General features: G+C 33.0%; 1 protein-coding gene across 1 annotated transcript; it reads right to left on the minus strand.

The window, feature by feature from the left end:
* Positions 1 to 14,919: 14,919 nt before the first annotated feature.
* LOC111392532 (receptor like protein 42-like) lies at positions 14,920 to 18,645 on the minus strand. Its single transcript, XM_023017896.1, has one exon. It carries the CDS (start codon positions 18,458 to 18,460, stop codon positions 15,032 to 15,034), a length of 3,429 nt encoding a protein of 1,142 aa, XP_022873664.1. The 5' UTR covers positions 18,461 to 18,645; the 3' UTR covers positions 14,920 to 15,031.
* Between the last annotated feature and the right edge of the window lie 1,140 nt (positions 18,646 to 19,785).

A 19,785-nucleotide genomic window follows, 5' to 3' on the forward strand; every position in this document is an offset into this window, starting at 1 on the left:
AACTAGAGAATTGAAACCTCTTGTCACTACAATTTTATTCAAAAAAAAATAAAAAAAAATCAAACTATTGCAACTTATTTTTTTAATAAATGTGTCAAATTTAGCATGTTTGTCTCATATCAGACTAGATACTCAATCAAAGTGATAGAATTTTGACTTTAATTAAGCCTTCGTCGTTTTATAAATTGTCAAGCTCTATGTATCTTGTACTTCATGTATGATTAATTCTGGTAATTTGAAATTGATAAGGATAAAAACTTATTACTTTTGATGTGAAAAGATAACCTTAATTATGGTTCTTTGAGTTTGAGAGAAGCACATCAGATGTAAAAAGTTTTTATTCTGTCCACTGGGAGGGAAGAGATTAGGCCTATATAGTGATCCAGTGGATTTGTAACAATTATTATTATTATTTTTGAGTTGTGATTAGAAAGTTTGAATATAATTGTCATTTTAAGCATTTATAATCAATGATACGATCCAGTGCTCATATATTGGAGAATCCATTAAGTAAATTATGGAGTGTAAAATCGAAAATATGAAGACGTAAACATCACCTGCACCATCATTTTCCTCATATTCCTTAAAAAAGTATTTGAGGAATCCAATGATATTTTTTGCATAGAGTTTAAACGAAATTATAATAATCTTAAAACGTCGATTCATGATAGAAATGAGATAATTACTTTTTATCACCAGTTTCAAAATGAAATTATTTTTACCGGTGATGATTGAAATATATGCACTTTATTTTATATTTTATTAAATATATTTCCGTCTTGTATAAAATGTAAATCATGTTTCTCCAATTTAAATTCCATTTTAGCTTCATTGTTAAATATTTCTTTAGTCTTTTTACAGTGCAATGGTGAAGATTCTTTGTTATTCTAAATATGTGTCGTGATGGAAAACACTTTCAAAAGTAAATTCCAACACATACCAATTATGTGTTTTATCAATTGCAATGATCGATTGCAAACTCAAGTTACGCAATGCCGAACATTGCTTTCAATTACTACAAAATAATTTAAATTTTACATTTAAAATAAATATATGCTCATTACAATTTGTACTCTAGTTAAAGCTATACAAATTTAACTTTTCCTATGTTTGAAATGTATGAAAATGCTTGAAACACCTACATAGGACGAGACATTAATAGAGTCTGACTTCTTTCGATAATAGTATCAATATATAGTATTGTCCAGTATAACCTGAAATATGTTTACAACACTCGCAAGATTCAGAGGTGTAAGTTTTGTAATAGGAAATCATGTGTTGGATCGTGATGCATCATATGACTTGGGCAATATTACAATCCGAATAGAAGCACACGTGTTTTGTGCTAGTGACTTAAATAAGATGAATGTGATCTTCCGACATCTTTTCAGTTTTGCAATTGTAAACCAATAATATAGATCAGTTTTTGAATAATCTTAACTTTACCTACATATTATGTAGTCGATTTTCGAAGCCCAAATAAATGAGCGGTTTTTTACATTTTATAATTATTTTAAAAAATTCTTTTGACAAAATAGAATTTTTTTTACTCTCACCATTACTTTATACTTCAAGGTTAGAAATGCTATAATTTCTTACAACTTCATTACATTCCAAGGAGATAAAAATACAATTTTCGCAATTTTCGATTTTCACGCACAAAGAGATGAGCAAGTCACGTGTTACGAGTCTAGTTAGGATTTTCGAAAATGAGTCACTTGTGCTTGGCTCACTCATATTTGCTAGTGCGACTTGGCTCCCTATGGGTCAGCAGAGCTCAACAATGGACAATTCGAGCAGCACGACCCACTTCACACCCATAATGAGACGGGTCCTCAGTTGATATCGACTAGCCCTATTAGGAATGGATTTGTTCTATTTTGGCAAATTCAAGAGCATCTTGATAATTCCAGAGGCATGGACTTCCAAAGCACATTAAGGACCATAAAAGATCTAAGATAGGTCGAGAAAGAGGACGAGGATAAAGAAAAATACATCTTAGATATTGGAGAACACACAAAAATATCCATCTTTTTGGACAAACATATAAACAATTTAAGAAATTAATGGGAACTCAATGATAAAAATGTTTCGAGTTTTTGGAATTAAAGAAATTCATCGTATCTTCTTATTCTTAAATTTATCAGGTGATGTAAATGTCGAATTTTTCTCATTTTTATTTTTTCATTATTTTTCTTTGCTAGATTATTTATTAAGACGAACAACGTAGCTAATTGACTTTGATTTATGTGTTAATCATTTTTCTAATTTTCCTTTGTGTTGCATTGGCATGATTGAAATATTTTCATACTCGTTAATAAGAATTAAACTCCTTGATATTTGTTATACGTTAAAATGTGACATTCCATGTTTGAAAACACAATTTTGCTTTTCATGGCTTTGTTGTTAAATTGAGAAACTAGTCATGTGATTGTCCCATGTTCTTATACATCACTTTTATCAAACTATTATCGAGAAAGGAAAGTTAGATATTTAAGGATATGTTAATTTAATGGCTGTCAACACAATAATTGAACTAAAATATGAATTGTACGTGATAGAGTTAATTAGTAAAATCGGGGCTCCTTACTATTTCCTTAATAAATTTTTACCTCGATATTTGCCTTTTCATTAGTATTAGTTTTTGTATTTTAGTTAATTAGGAAAAACTCAATTTTCAAAATAAATTTTATTATGTCTTTTTTAAGGTTAATTTTAATTATGGTGAAATTAATAATCAATCATTATCGAACAATACTCTACTCAAAACTTTATTACTTGTTAAAGATACGTAAACACAATCGGTGCTTATTTTCTGTTTGTCAATACAAGTTATTTGGTGATGATATATATTTCATGAGGCATAAATCTTTTTAGGAGGACAGCAAAAAAACAGGAAGTTAGGAAGAGCAAATTGAAGTGATTTATTACTGTTTCGATCTTGAAACCAATTGCTGATGGATGGTCTGACGCATTATTCGAGTACATTAACACTATCTGCCATATATTTACGCAACCTAACATACGAAATCAAAATCAATGAGGATTTGGTTCATCCAAACATGTACATATCATGGACATCTCACATGGGAAATCGGTCAAAATAAAATGTTTCTAAAGATTTTAAATTTTGCTCTCAAATTGACTATTGAAAAAAAAAATATGAGGGCTGATGCGTTCCCTGGATACTAGCTAGATCATGAATACCGATAGATATTAGGTCTTCCCATCGGCTCTGGATCCTCTACCTTCCCAATGTCCTAAGATATGGTGCTAAAAGTTTTCAAACTGAGGGAATGCTCTAGAGATGAATCCTTACCATAGTTTCCATATGCTGACTAAAGCTATCAATCGATTCATTCCTATTCCTTGCTCTTCCCTGTAGTCTTCTAGAAAGAGTCGATAGACTCTTCTAGTCCTAGTCTTCTCGATCATCAAGTGTGGCGGCCCGCTTTTACTCCCAAACTTCCGTCCAGAATTGTCATCTGCTTTCCACCTATACTAGACACGTATCAACCACCATAAAAGCTGACAAACCAAACTTGGACTTGCTACCTATAAGTGCCCTGTACGTGTATAGGGAGACAGATTCTCCTGTAATTAGTATTCACGAAATATTTTCTTTCGATTTAAAACTATTGTAAGTGTACGGTTCGTTAACAAGTAATAAAGTGGATTAAATGAGTTCGAATATCGTCCCACAGAGATTGATTAGTTCAAATTTTATCTATCGTAGCTTTAATCGAAACTAAATTACCAAAGTGAATGTAGACCTAATTAAACCCTAATTTTGGAAAGAAACCCTAATTATGCGAATTTTATGATTAAATTGAAATTAATATGCAAAACAATATTTTAACACTCTAGAATGAAATCAAATGTTGAGAACGCGCGTTGTTGTAATCAATAGAAATTAAACACACTAAGATCACAATTTCCTATGCAATTATTACTTTAAACCCTAGTTTCACAATATGACAACACACTTCAATTGTTGACGAATCAATGTTCCTAAGTCTATTCAATACTCTCTCTCGAAATGTATCAAACCTATTTCTATATACCATCGGTCTATATTTTTATGACAAGTGCATATGTAAAAATGCATACAGTTTTATGAACACTTAAAGATTCACGTATGGTATAGCGGTATATTTCTATCCCCTATCGGACCCTACAATGATTTATATTTTGTCGAATCTATTCCAATTCTCTCGAATGCGAGAATAAATCACTCAAACTCACACAATTACGAGCCCTTAATTGTGGAAACAATAATTGCATATAAATCATTTAAAACAATAGAAATATGTCTTTATATCAAATTGCAAAACTAGAAAATTAAAGATCTAACTACATGGTACATCGATCTCCTAACACATGAGAATCTAGCCTAACATAGTTGAAATAACAAAATACATCAGATTTTGAATAAAATGCATCATTGGGTTATGAAATCTTGAAGCTCTTCGTGCCAGTCTTCGTTCTTGCGCTCAAAATCCTCTCCAAGAAGTATTTTTCTACCTCCAATTTCCTTCTTCTCTTTCTGGACGTTTTTTGGTATTTATATCGCGTGAAAATTGGGTTATCAAAAGAGTTTCAATCGTACAAGGAAAGTAAAATTTTTGCGTCAGAAACCTACCATGTGACCGCATGCTTTAATCCGTGCGGCCGCATGGTTATGCCATGCTGTCTCCAGAATTCCCTGCACTCGTTCGTGCGACTGCACGAGAGTTCTACCATGCTGCCGCATGGTAGACTCTAACTTTCATTTTCTCCAATTTGGTCCCTCTACTTGAATCTTTCACTTGTTGGCATCTTTTCTTCATTCTTTCCATTCCATCATCCCAAAATATCATCAATTGACATTTGGCTCAATCAATTTCTTGATTTGTTCATCGGGTCAACTTTTGGACAATTGCACCTTGGTCCTTGAACTTTCACCTTGCGTCATTTTGGTCATTTTTCACGTCTTTTCTCTTGAATTTCACCATATTCATCGGCGTTCCCTACAATTCACAAACGTAATGAAATTAAGTCACAATTCAATTATTTTACTCATAATTAAGTCATGTTTGTGACCTAAATAAGTGTACAAAAACACACTTATCAATTGGCTATGCCAAAAAATAATTTTTGGCACAACTACCCTTTGAGTTATTCCCCTGTACAAGTTTCTATACATATTGGAGGCATTTCTTTACGAATAATTCGACAAGTAAAGGGAAGTATTGACAGAAATGATACAGGTGCTGCGTTGGCAGCATCTGTATGGTACAATTTTTGTATTTGTTGTGTCAAAAATCAATGAAAAACTGTCAAGTGTTTTCTGTAAAAATTTTGTCAAAATTTTTTTGTACTTGTAACAAAACTATATCTTTTCATATACAAATCAAATAGATCTTATCTTAATAAAAAAGGTGCGAGAAATGGCTAGTCCAAGTGATGAATTCAGGCTAGTATGTTCTCATATAAATCGCGAGGGATGGTTGCCTAGGCAATACACCGACGTGGGACAAGGCATTTAGAAGAACATCTCACCAATGCTTGAGTGATTTGGCCTATTACCCGTTATAAGGGTACGTTTATCTATTTAAATTATTTAATAAATGGTGTCTTTAATAGGTGCAATTTGCCAGAAAGGACAAAAAGAGCTTAGCATTTGTGGTGGAGGATCTTGATGGGTAGAACCCTATGGAACGGTTGTGTCGTGGATTCATTAGGCAGTGGTGAATATACTGTCGACATTGAAGGGCTTACTAAGGGGGTTTTACGGGAAGGGAGAGGAGTTGGAGGACAGTATAGTATGATTAAGGAAGGGATTAATTATTCGAAGGTACCGGGATGGGGTGAGACAGTGCGCCACATTGTAGGCAAATATTCGAGTTCTAACTTTATGCTTGGATGTCATCTTGGGAATAAGGTATAAGAATATATTTATATAAATTATATATTTTATGAAAATTAAGCGTGGCTTGACATTTGTATGAAACTTTAATAAGAAAATGATTCATGATTGCAAAATTTTAATTGAGAACACCTTTGATGTATGTAGGGGTGACAATGAACGAGCCAAGCCTTAGACACCTAAACTTGGCTCAACCATATGGACAAACCGAGCTTGGCTCATATCGAAATCCCACACTCGGCTCGTTGTTTAATTTTTTCGGAAAAAAAAAAGTCAAAAAAGGAGCCCAAAATGAGCCCGCTTATGTACAAAAAATGAGTTTATCTCAAAATGAGCTCGATCCGTCCATGGGTCAAGTTGAGCCTCCCACGAGCTGACGAACAGCTCGGCATATTAAACGATCTGATCTAAAAAGTTTGAATTGTTGTCATCTTTTGCAGGTGACAAAAGAGAAGAAGTTGGAGGCAATTGAAAGACGTGTTAACGGAGGCTGTTATAATTGCCAAATTCTGGTTTGGACTAACCTTTACACCCTGTATTTTCTAAGTGTGTAATAATAAGTGACAAATTGAAATATTTTAGTGGCTTCTTGTAATAGCATGATTCAATCTGGAGTTCTCTAATTGAATTGCATGTTATTGTGGAATCACATCTTCTTGTCAATATGAAGTGCTGAAATTAGAGAAGTTCATTTTCCGAAGTGTAATTTAATGTCAACTGTTGCAATAAAATGTATATCATTGACTTCACTTACGAGTCTCTTATCAGTTTAATCCAATCTCTCCATCTTGGTATTATTTTGGGCGATCGCATTGTCCACTCAAAAACACTCGACTCCTCTTCTATTAATATTTGTACCCTTAAGAGCTCCTAAAAGAGGTATTAGGAGACTTTTGACATGGCATTTGAGAAAAATAAACTAAAATAAAGTAAAAACAGACACAAATATAACCAAAAAATAAGGCCTCTAATTAGGCTCGTTTCACAAAATTTCTACCCCTGCTTCTACTTCCTGCCATAATAATAATAATAATAATAATAATAATAATAATAATAATAATAATAATAAAATTGAAAAAATTAATTTGATTAGAAGATTTGTGTAGAAAAAAATTGGGGGGCAGGGGGGGCAGTACTAGGTTATTCAATCATGTTTCTCACAATTATTCTAACTTTTGTAATAAATCAACCTGTAAGAAGGAGCCAACTAGATAGGGAAGATATCAAAACCTTAATAATATTCTTTAAGATGAAAATAGAATAAAAAATGCATGAAATAAAGGAAACAATATTTTCTCAATAAAAAGGAACCTAACCGAATTTGAGTCATAAATCAAATAATCCCCATGTTGACACATTTCATTGCAACGAACAAAACTTCAAAATTTCTCTACCTAGAGAAAAAGTCTAACTGCAAAGAATGTACTGAACTTTTCAATAAGAACCAAACTAACTTCTTCAACAAACCAAAAATTCTCCATCTCTTTCATGATATGTAACTAGGATAAATAAATCCAAACACCATTCCGTAGAACTATCTCGGGTTCAATAAAAAATTACAAGTAATTTAAAATTTATCAAATAAAACCGGAACACACCCTAAAACACAATCAAGACAAAATGGTTTTATAGGAGGGCCTTTGGTAGACTCAACAGTTTTAAATACACTTAAAGCATGTGCAACAAAATCAGTATCAATGTATCTTATCTTCACTAGATCTGTCCCTAAAATTGAGTATGATGGCACCACAGGTGGTTGTAAAAGCTCATTACCAACGTCCTCCGAACTCGACTGAGCTGTATTCTTCAATGTGAACACCAAACAAAATCCCAACAGTACTGTACCAAGCTGAATATTTACCATAATACTAAACTTTTGCTGATTGTTGTTCACGAATTCTGTACAACCCTGTAAGACGTATAACTGGGAATTTTCCTTCCCCAATACAGTATTGACACCTTTGCAAACCCTCAAAACTCCACATTCACCTCCACCAAAGAACTTGTGCATTTTTAAATTAAGAGTACTCAACGAGATGAGATTATTGTTCAAATTTGGAACATGTTGAAATTAATCAAGTGTTCTAACTGTCCCTTCCACCAGCTTAAGTCTGACTATATCAATATCATCTTCCTGACAAGGTTCATTGTTTTCCATGAACACAACACATGTCGAAACTGTTTCATATATTGAAAACAAATCTCGATTGGGACATATATGAAAAGTACACACTATATCCAAAATCCAATCCACATCATGTTTGGACTCACCGTTAATAGCCAACATATCTCCATCACTTAAGTAGTTCTCTAGGACATCGACTTCACTTATAGTTTCTCATTGCTTTCCCTTCTAATTTGCAGCTAAATTTATTTATTCTATAACTTATTGCAATCTCTCTTGCAACAAGTTGAGTGCGTCTTATCAAATTTTAACAACGCATTCTTCAAACCCATCTGCGAGAGTACAACTCACACTTTCACTACCCACAACAAGAATCTAGTGTTGTGATCAAAAAACGGAATACCATACTTCATGTTTGTTATAAAAAACAAGAATCTTGAACGAATCAAAAAGGCAAAGCTCTAATACCACTTGTTGGGGGCAGAACGAAAATATACGACACGATATGTAGTATTGATCACAATAACAAGATGAAGACAAAGACAAGAATCTAATTTTGCAGAGAAATTGGAGATTTTATTTAATTATAATGGAGAAAGAATTATAACAACTTTGTTTCTCATAATTATTCTAACTTCTGTACTAAATCAGCTTGTAAAAAAGAGTCAACTATATATAGGGGAGATATCGAAACCCTAACAATATTCTTAAATATGGAAATAGTATCAAAAAGCACTTGAAAAAAAAGAAAATGGTATTTTCTCAATAAAAACACGTGGAGTAAAAAATAGCAACCCAGTCGAATTTGGGTCACATACCCAGCAGAAATTGATTAAACGTAATTTTTTCATGAAATTTTTCTGCAGGAAGTAGAAGAATAGGTAGGAATTGTGCGAAATGGGCCTAATTATAGGCTTTATTTTTTGGTTTTACCGGTGTCAATTTTCTTTGGGAAAAAATCAAATATACCAACTAAACAAAAAAACATTTCATAATATACTGAGACATTGCAAATAATATTAATAATACTACAAAGGGGATGAAATATAACCAAAAATACTGTTTATGAAATTTGCTTGTTAATCGTTTGTACCAAAAAATTAAAATGGATTACATCACGCCATTCATTAATGTGATTGCAGGATAGATGCTAATTCAAATGGAGCCATCCATTAAATGATGTTGCTACAAAACAAGTAATGGAATAATATCTAACTTCCTTGTGAACTATTTGTCGCTATGCATCTAGTTTTATGTACATGCAGTTTAAATATGCAGTAAATTTTGTTAAATGAGTGTTGGATATTACTCATCACCGTGCAATGATCTTGCCCGAGTTCATCAATATTTCGGGAAATTGGGCGTCACCGATGTAAACCAATTTGATGTAGAACATTACATCTTTGTGTACGTATAAAATAGTGTGAGCCTTGATGCATCTACCAACGAAATATAAGGATGGAATGGATATCGAAATATTACCAATCAACATTGCTATCACCGAGATTACACATATTCAGAATTTTACTTGTTTATATATTTTGTAATGTATGAAATTAAATCACATTGATCTCTCTTTCGTTAAAATGTTTGGGTGGATTTCATGCTGAATTCGTGCCATGCACGATTAATATTAACATGATTTCACCTCTTTGAACCGCGACTTTTTTAATAATATTGTTTAGGAATGAAAGTTTGTGTGAGTTGATGCATCTATAATTGACAATTTTTCATGGGGATTCGGTGATCAATACATCCCAATCACAATTGTTCTTAATGAGAGTTTAATTTATGAAATATTTGTGACGGTCAAACGCATACACGACATTATATCTTGGAAAAATTTCATAAGTAAGAGATTAATTATGGCACATTTCAAAAACAATGAAACAATTTTCAAATTTTAAAAATCAGATTTTTATTAAAAATTATTTATAATTTAATTAATTATTTATTTATTTTAGTAATTAAATATATATAAGTCACAGATTTATATAATTTGGTTACAAGTTAACGATTTAATTCGTGGCTTATAGTTTTTTGTCACAAATAAGAAATTTTATATCACAAATTATTTTACAATCACAATTCAAAAATTATATAGGTCACAGTTTGTTCATCGATCACAAATTGAAAAATTTATAAGTCACGATTTATTTATTGATCACAAATCACAAATATTACAAGTCACGATTTATTATACAGTCACAAATGATCAAATTATCGATCACAAATGAACATTTTTTAAGGTCACACATTATTTTTCAGTCACAATTTGTCTTTGTCATTGGTCACAGATTAACCAATTTAATGGTTACAGTCAACCAAATAATTTGTGACCACCACCAACACTTACGATTCACAGTCACAAATTTCAGGTCACGTATCCAATTGTGAGTTACAGTCACAATTTTCAAGTTACGCATCCAATTGTGAGTCACAAATCGTCGCCAGAATCACCACCACCACCTGACAGCAACACCGTCGCCAAACAAAACGACCACAGCAAGCACAGCACCACCAACCTTCCCTCACTATTGCAACGTAAACCACCAGCACATTAACAAAACCCAATCACCAAAACAATGCCATCCCACACACAAACGACCATCCACAACCACCATCGTCACCATCGACCACCGCAGACCGCCACCAACACTTGGGACAACCACTACCGCCCTAACCACCACCATGATCACACCGCGACCCACTACCAACATCACACCATCCCGCCTCTTCCACTGATCTATTCTAGCCCAATGCTAGATTGAAAACTAGAACTCAGTTAACATCACCAATAACTCAAATATCACAACCATCACCATCGCCAACATCCCGATCACCACAACGCCGCGCGTGCAGCGACGTCACAATATCGCATCTCGATGGGTGCCACTTCGAGCTGCTTTGTCAAAGGCCACCACAGTCTCACCACTATCACGATTAGCAGCGCCACCATCACAACACCACCAAAAAAATCCCCAAAACTTGGTATCGTCGCCGCCACCACGATGAACATAAATGAAAATAGAAGCCTCGCCGCCCAAACTAGTAGCAATCGTCGGAGCCGGAGTGAGTTGCCAGAGAGAGAGAGAGAGAGAGAGAGAGAGAGAGAGAAGACGGGTAGGAGGAGAGAGAAGGGGATGGAGAGAGAAGAAATTGATTAGTGTTGGAATGGAATTTGTATAATTAGTATTTCATATTAAAATATGAAAGATCTGGTTTTTTAATTAATTTTTAAGTATATTAATTAATTAAAAAAAATTCTGATTTGTGAAATACTAAACATGGTATCTTATTTATGAAATTGGAATTTTTAATCTATTAGAATATGTAATTTCCACTTATATCTTTGTGTAGATGCAAGTATGCAGTCAGTTAACATATTCATCAACTCAATACGAATACCTTTGAAATTTAAATGCTATAATATGTGCTTTCCACGTTATTTCGAATAATTTTCACTCCATGTTTCGTTATTTCAGATTCCTAATATTAGATTCCATAGCGGTTACGAAGAATGGACAATTCTGACTTTGTCAACTCGGTACACTATTAAATGTTACATTGTATTGTTAGTTGTGCATTTATCACCTCATCTCATTTTCTCTCTTCACTCTTAATAGATGTTGAGAAGATCGAATGTCATACCAAAGCAAGTAATTGTTACATAACATGTAGCCAAATGATTTTACAATGTAGGTTATATATTGTTAGAGGTTTGTAATTTACATACCTGATTTGATGATTTTTAAAGTATGTATCATTACCGTCCAATGATCTTGATAATGTTCAACTAAGTTACATGTAATCTTATTACCTCACAATGCTATGTTATATAATGGTTTCTATATTATTTCAAAGATATCCAAAAGTTGTACCATCATACATGTACCCAAATTATCAACAAGAACCATAATATTTTCTGATGTATTCAAAAGTAGCAAGTGAAATTTGTTGCATACTTGCATATAAAACATTCATTGACATTTTATCTAAACTGTCATACATCCAAATCCAATCGATCAAGTTCAAGTGCTAAACTTAAGAAGCCCACTTTTAATACACCGCATAAATGTTCCAAATTCATTATTACATTTTAACACAGCATTCCAAATTATAAATAGAAAATAAACATTTTTAACATTCAAATTGTGTCACAAGCAACAAATGAACAAATTACCTTCTTTAGTTCCAACTTCGGCGGTAGAGGTTTCTAATAAAAGCTTGGCATTGGTGTTGCCTTGAATGCCAAACTCTTCCTTTAACATTTTAATCTCAGTTTGAAAAAAAAAAAAAGAAGGAAAGATGGAGAAACTTGATCTCACAATCCACCAATGAAAGTTTGAATTCATAATCTGATACAAGATCTCACCTTAGTTTTGGCTTGCAAATTACTCTTCTCTGCTTCCTTAGAGTGGATCTTTTCCTCAAATTTTGAATAGAACTGCTCAAGCAAATAAGATATATATTTCTAAGGTGTAGGTCATGCAGGAAATATCGAATTGTCGGTACCATTGACTTAGAGAAAGGATAACTTCTCTTCTTTTCTAAGTTCTTTCATCGCATTCAAAATTGAAATTATAATTCGGTAAAGCACCCTATCTTTGGGGTTTGGCATCACTCTTATTCTTTTTTTCGTTTCTGAACCTTCCATTGCATCCTCTTCGAACTAAATTATCCGTTAACTTTATTTATTTATTCGTGCACAATGTGTATAAAAGAAAAAAATGTCATAGAGATGTAAGGGTCAATTCATAAATTGAACAGAGGAGCAACAAATATTGTGTGGAAAAGCCCTAAAAAGAAAGTTCAAAAAGCCTTGAAAAATGCAATCTTTGGATCTCCTACAAGTTTTTTTTACTTATTGGCATATCCTTCCACTGTATATGAAAAGTGGCACTAAATTCCTGAAAATGAAAAGGGCATCAGATTATCTATTCTGGGAATCAAGAAATGAAAATTCTTTCACGAGTTCAATCAGATGGCTTGCTATATGGCTTATTTTTGTCCTAAAAGTTGTGACTAAAATGTTTAAAGTTGATATAATCTAAGGTGTTTCTCTTTTCCAAAATTGTGTCAAATGTACAAAAATTGTGACCTATGAATACACTGTACCAATATTACATCTGAGAGTTAACTATTCGTATGACTCCAGTTATATATAACACTATGTGATGTGATATTCTTGTTTTTTTGGTTCTTTTCACCCAAAAGTTGTGATGAATATGTGCTGAATTATCTTTACGACTTCCTTTCTCCTGAAATGTCAGATACAAAGATTTGCTTTAAATCTTGGAATGGAGGAGAACAACGAGGATTTTATAATAATGGACAGGATGATACAAAATTGCAACAGGTGTCCCTCAAAAATTGCCTCTTCCATACTGTAAGTAATAGTAATATAATAATATAAAAAGATTGAAGACAAAACTACGTCGTTTTTTCCCACGATTGAGGGATGAAAATAACAAATTTGCTGTAGAAAAAATTGACGTTATTTTGCACTTCATACAGCAGAATGGGAATGGGATTGAAATACTATTGCATCTACAGTATCCAATTCATTGGGCTTTTATATAAGGTTAGATAAAGAAACTGAATGATTTAACAAATTAAACAAACAAAAAAAAAATTAGAGGGAAAAAAAAAACAAAAAGAGAAGTTATTATAATGTTTTTAAATTAAATCAAAATAATTAAAATTAAAAATAAATATGATTTAATTAAAATTGAAAATATTGCGTTTTAAACGAAAAGAATTAAAAAGAAGAAAAAATAACTTTTAAAACAATTTTCAAAAAAATATAATGAAAACAAAATAAAATAAAGTTATGAAAATTAAATAAAGAATATATAAATATTATTTAGTTAAAATTGAAAAATTAAGTTTTATTACGAAGAGAAAATAATTTTAAAAAATTAAATTGAAAAAAAAATTTATTTATGATGTAAAAAAAATTAAAAAACGAAAAAAAAAATATCTCCATGCACATGGAAACTGAGACTCTTAAACTCTGTGCACGGAGATCGGAGAGATTTAATTTAATTTTTTTTCATTTTTATTTTTGTTTATATTATAAATATTTTTTTTAATTTAAAATTTTTTTTAATTCTTTTCTCTTCAATTTTTTTATTCACAAGTAACATTTTACTTCTTAGAAATATTTTCTGCCTTATATTATTAGTATTTTTATTTTTAATAATTCCAAACGATATTTAATTTTATAGTAATCTTTTTATTAGTATTTTATTTTTTTAAATTAAATATATCTAAATATTACTTTAAAATTTTGATGTGAGGTATGAAAAGTTGTGTGTTGTAATAAATTTAGATTGTCTTTTTTACTGTATATAAAATATATCTCAGGGCAAACCACGTCATTTTTACTCCCCCCAACTAAAAAATATTGTACAGTAAAACGAAATGGAACGAGTCTCTGTTAATTTGTACGGCAATTTCACGTTCTCATGGTAGGATACGCTTTATTGATTGTTCTTTAGCTTCAACCCCCGCGCGCAAATGAAGATGCAGAGTACTGTTGTAAATGTCAGTACAATTTTCTGGCTTCATCATTTTATTTTTTATTTTTTATTTTCCTTCTGTCTCCAATATGATACCGTTCAGTTCTTACTCCTACATACTAACTAGCCCTCGTGTTTTTCTTGATTTGTCATTTTTGTTTTCGATTTGTTCTTCAGTCATCTGGGTGGTAATTATTTGTTTAAACTCAATTTCTTGGTCAAATTTATTGATAATTGAACTAGTGGTTTGATTGATCTGGTTTGTAACCACTAACCATAGAGTGATTATTTATTTAGCACTTTCGAGTTTCACGTGTTTGATAAAATTCCTAAACCAATATAATCAATATTAGCCAAAGCAGTTTGCTGAAAGAATATGTATATTTCAACAAGAATCTAGTTAACATAAAGAACACGTTTTTTTTTTGTCAACCCATATTCACTTTAATGTTTGCCTGTGTATCTATACAAAAATCAAGATGGGCTCAAAACATTTTGGCGATATGAGATTAACAAAGGAGAAGAAGAAAAAGATGTAGGTGAAGAATAGAACGTGGGAGGTGAATAATGGCATGTGCATTTTGGATTGTGCACGGCTTTTTTTCTTTGAATGTCAATTTTTGTGCAAAACACACAATACCTACCGCAGAACGTGTCATCTTCTATTTCATCTTCATTTTCGTCCTCTTTATCCTCCTCATCTTCGGTTGTCTCATCTACAATTTTGGCTGCAGCCTCAGCCTTACCATCAAATCTAACATAACTGAATCCATACCTTGGAAAAATCAGCTTTATAAGTTTTTCCAGATGCTCGTTGCATTGCTTCCTCCATTTCTTGACGAATGCAAGAGGTGCAATGACCAGTGCTGCTCCAAACCCGAATCCCAAGCCAGTGAATATGAACTGCCAATCAAAATCTAAACTTGTAGAGATAGGTCCTGACTTTGGTGTAGATGTGTTTTCTTCGCAGCTTGTTTGCAATGGAAACCCGCATAGCCCCATATTTCCTTCATAGGAGGCCGGTGTAAATGTTTGAAATTGAGAACCTGTCGGGATCTTACCAAACAACCTATTATAGGACAGATTCAAGAATGATAGGAATGTTAGACTTGTGAGCTCTTCTGGTATCTCTCCAGTTAGCTGGTTCATTGAGAGGTCTAGCGATCCAAGCTGTGCCAAATTACCAATTGATTTTGGGATATGTCCCGTGAGAGCATTATGTGATAAGTTCAGAATGTAAAGAGAACTTAGATTCCCAACAGTTTCTGGTATCTCCCCTTCGAAATTATTGCATGAGAAATCAATGGATGTAAAAACTGTTAGAATTTTCACAAGCTCCATTTCTAACCCTTTAATGGTTACTGTCACGGTGTCCTGATAATAGAAGTTGCTCAGATTCAGAAAATTAAATTTCAGGTGGTTGTGCTCAAATTGGGATTCATTGTCAAGCTCCATTCCTCTCCAACTTAAGAAGCATCCTGGGGAGAGAGATCCACTGAAATTGTTAAAAGCTATATCAATGATTTGAAGATTTGGCCAGCTGTTATTGGCCCCAGGACATTGAAGTTCTCCGTAAAATCTGTTGGATCGCAGAACTAACACACGCAAGCTGGATGAATTTTTCAACACGCAAGGGAAGATTCCATCAACTTTGTTGTTTCCAACATTTAAAACTTCTAACAATTTGCAATTGGCCAGAGATCCTGGAATCTCCCCTGTAAAACTGTTCCCACTGAGGTCTAGAGTTCTTAGATCACAGCTGGGAGAAAATGCATCAGGAATGGTTCTGCTGAGATTGTTTCTTCCTAGATTCAGTACGCCAAGAGTCTGACTTGATAGTAGACAGTTCGGGATTTTACCGCTCAAATAATTGTTAGACAAATCTAGAACTAGAAGGTAACTGGCATTGCATATGGATTCAGGTATAGCTCCCATTAAACTATTATTTGAAAGAGAGAAGAAAGAAGCAAACGAAACACTGTTGCCAATATGAGCTGGAATACCGTGATTGAAATAATTGCTTGAGAAATCTATATAGATAGCTGATGATGGAGGGATTGGCAGATCGCCCTGGAGCTGGTTGCTATGAATGTCTAAAACATTAAGACTTGAAATGTTGTAAGGCTTTTGCAGATCTTGTAAGAAATTGTAAGAAAGATTTAAATGACTAAGACTTCCATTTCCGGCTTCCCAGATCCAATTAGGTATTTCCCCTTTAATTTGGTTGTTTGAAAGGTCTAAAAAGGACAGTTTGGATAGGTTCCTCACGTCAGGAAAACTTTTTAGATTGCAGGAAGCTAAGCTTAATCTGGTTATCTGTGGAAATGGATATGGGCTAAAAGAACTGTTGCTTGCATTGATAGTCAAGCGATTGTGAGAAAGCTCAAGTGTCGTGAGGTTTTGGAGGTTATGGATATTTTCCATCTGTACAGTGCCGTTAAAGAAGTTGGAGGAAAGTGAGAGAACATTAAGCTTTTGAAGTTCAAAGAAAAATTTGGGAATAGGCCCTTCTAGGAGATTACTACTCAAATCGAGTGTATCCAATTGGGACGAGGACGCATTCGAAGCTTCATTGACTTGGCCACCAAATTGATTGTTAGACAATTTGAGTTTCTGCAGTGACGGGAGCGCAAACAGAGCAGGGGGGATGCTCCCATTGAGTGAATTATACCCTAAGTCCATATACACAAGATCATTAAGTCCCTCAAAATGCATTGAAGAAAGTGAACCGATTAGATCATTACGGGAGAGGTCTATATGGGTAAGTTTCTTGGACATATTGAAAAGTGGGAGTAAACCAGTGAGTTTATTCCACGAGAAGTCCAAATAAACTACTTCGGTGAGATTTGTTATCGTGGGTGGAAGTAGTCCACTGAAATTGCAATTCGTCAGATCAATCCACGACAACATGCCAAGGTTACCAATGGAATCAGGCAATGAACCTGAAAAGTTGGTGTGGCTAAGAATGATTTTTCTAAGAGATCCATCCCTGGGAAATTGCGGCCAATTGCCATTGAGCAACTTATTATTGGACAATTCCAGATTCTTTAAAGTGGGTAACTGGAAGATTTTGTCGGGAAAGAATCCTTGCAGAGAACAAGAGCTCATGCTCAAGGTTGTCAGTTTCAAGAAATTTGCGAAGGAGTCTGGAATTGTCGTGGACAGATTGTTCATGTCAAGGCGGAGAAATGAAAGATTTTGAAGCTGTGATAAGGAAGAATCTAGCGGACCTGAAAGAAGACAATTAGACAGGCTCAAATTGCTTAGATTTGGTAAAGACGAAGACAAGGCCTGGCACCATTCACTCCCGGGAGCTGAAATACTAACGCCATCTAGATAGAGTTCTCGAAGCTCTTTAAGGTTCTGAACAAACTTTTTCAGATTTGGATTCTCAAGTTTCAGAGGCTGCATTCCGGGGAAAAGAGTTGAGAGATCAAGAGAAACCAACCTTGTCATCCTCGAAATCTCAAATGGAATCTGTCCAAGAAAACCTGCATTTGATAAGTTCAAGTATGTCAAATTCGTAAGATTATAAATCCCCTTTGGTATCTGAATGTTGTTGAATCTGTTGTAAGCCAGATTCAACTTCTCTAGGTACTGAAAATCAAGAAGACTAGTCAAATTCTCAATTCCACCAGAAATCGCTTCGTTATCCAGTTCCAAACTGATCACATGCCCCGAACTATCGCAGGCAATCCCCTTCCAGCTGCAACAATTCTCAGACTGATTCCAGGTCAACAGTTTGACAGAAATTGTCTTGTCGAAGATGATGCTGTTCTTGAATTGATTCAATAATGACCGTTGATCATCAAGGCATTGACCAAAAACCAATACAGTATTTGTGCCTGATAAGATTTGGAAAAGGGATATCAAGAAAATCCATGAAAACGATAGATTGCTCATTTGTTGTCAAGAACACCCATCAACAATAAGGTTTAATGTGTGTTTGAGAGAGAGGAGAAAATTCAAAGTGGAAACTGGGAACCCATTGTTGCAGCTTATTAAACGCCTCGTACAGGTTGTCTTCTACGCGTTTAATGTCGGCCCGGCTTTATTATTCATACAAATCCTGACTTCACTCTCTCTATCCTTGAATATATATATATATATATATATATATATATATAAAATATAATCTGTTTTAAGATATATTGATGATGATGATAATTTTAAACAAATATTTCTTTATTTAAAAGAACATTTAAATTTTTAGTGGTACTATATATATATTTTTTCTAAGTACGGGCGATTTGGTTGACTCTTCTCCATTGATTCTCTTTCACGCAACGCATTGACCAATTAACTTGTTTTGTTAATATATTGTTTGGATTCTTGTGTTCTTAACATCTGTTTGGTTTTGTTAAAATTCAAACTTCTGGTAAATCTTTAATGTGTGATTGAAATTAATTGATGTATTATTGACGATTGTCAATTTTTCGATTACATTTTTTTTAAATGCACATATTTTTCAATGGCTATTCTATTCTGTCATTTTTAGTCTTTGTAGGGCAACATGAATTGCCCAAATTTGACAAAAAATGCTCTCTTGATATTGGAAAAAACCATGGTAATGTTTGGTATGTTTCCATCCTTGAGGTTTATAACATATGGTCACTTTGAAAATAAAAAGACATGTCCGCCATTTTTTTTTTAATAGCCTTTTTTTTTTTTTTTTTTTTTTTTTTCATATTTAGTGTTTGTTTCATGAAATTTAAAAGTTGAGTTCAAAGTCAATAATTAATTTTAATAACATATTTACTGGTACCATAATATTTATCAACATTTTAACAACACATTTAATATATATCAAAATCTGTTAAATTTTTTATCAAAAGTTTTGTCAAACAATCCCTTAGAGCTGTTCAGTTTGAACAAATAGGTAAAGAAATTAAAAACAAAGATGTCCATATTTCATAGTAAATAAAAAATGACCAAAAATAAATAAATCGAAAAAGCATATGAATATAAGAGTAATTGAAAAATATGGGTAAGCAAGTCAAAGGATTTGTTAGTTCAACATTTTAGACTAGGTCAACCACCTTGTTGTCATAACAATTATGATTAGTTGCAAGAATCGTTATTTTTAAAAGTAATTGAGGTATGTTTAACACTTATTTATGAAATAAGTTATAATTAGAAATTTTAATGTTTTTTAGAAAGATTTCCTGTTTCCTCTAACACTCGTACAAATGTTTCAATAGTTAAGCTATTTTTTTTATGCATTTTCA

This window comes from Olea europaea, unplaced genomic scaffold, assembly GCF_002742605.1.
Source record: "Olea europaea var. sylvestris unplaced genomic scaffold, O_europaea_v1 scaffold939, whole genome shotgun sequence".
Classification (NCBI taxonomy): Eukaryota; Viridiplantae; Streptophyta; class Magnoliopsida; order Lamiales; family Oleaceae; genus Olea; species Olea europaea.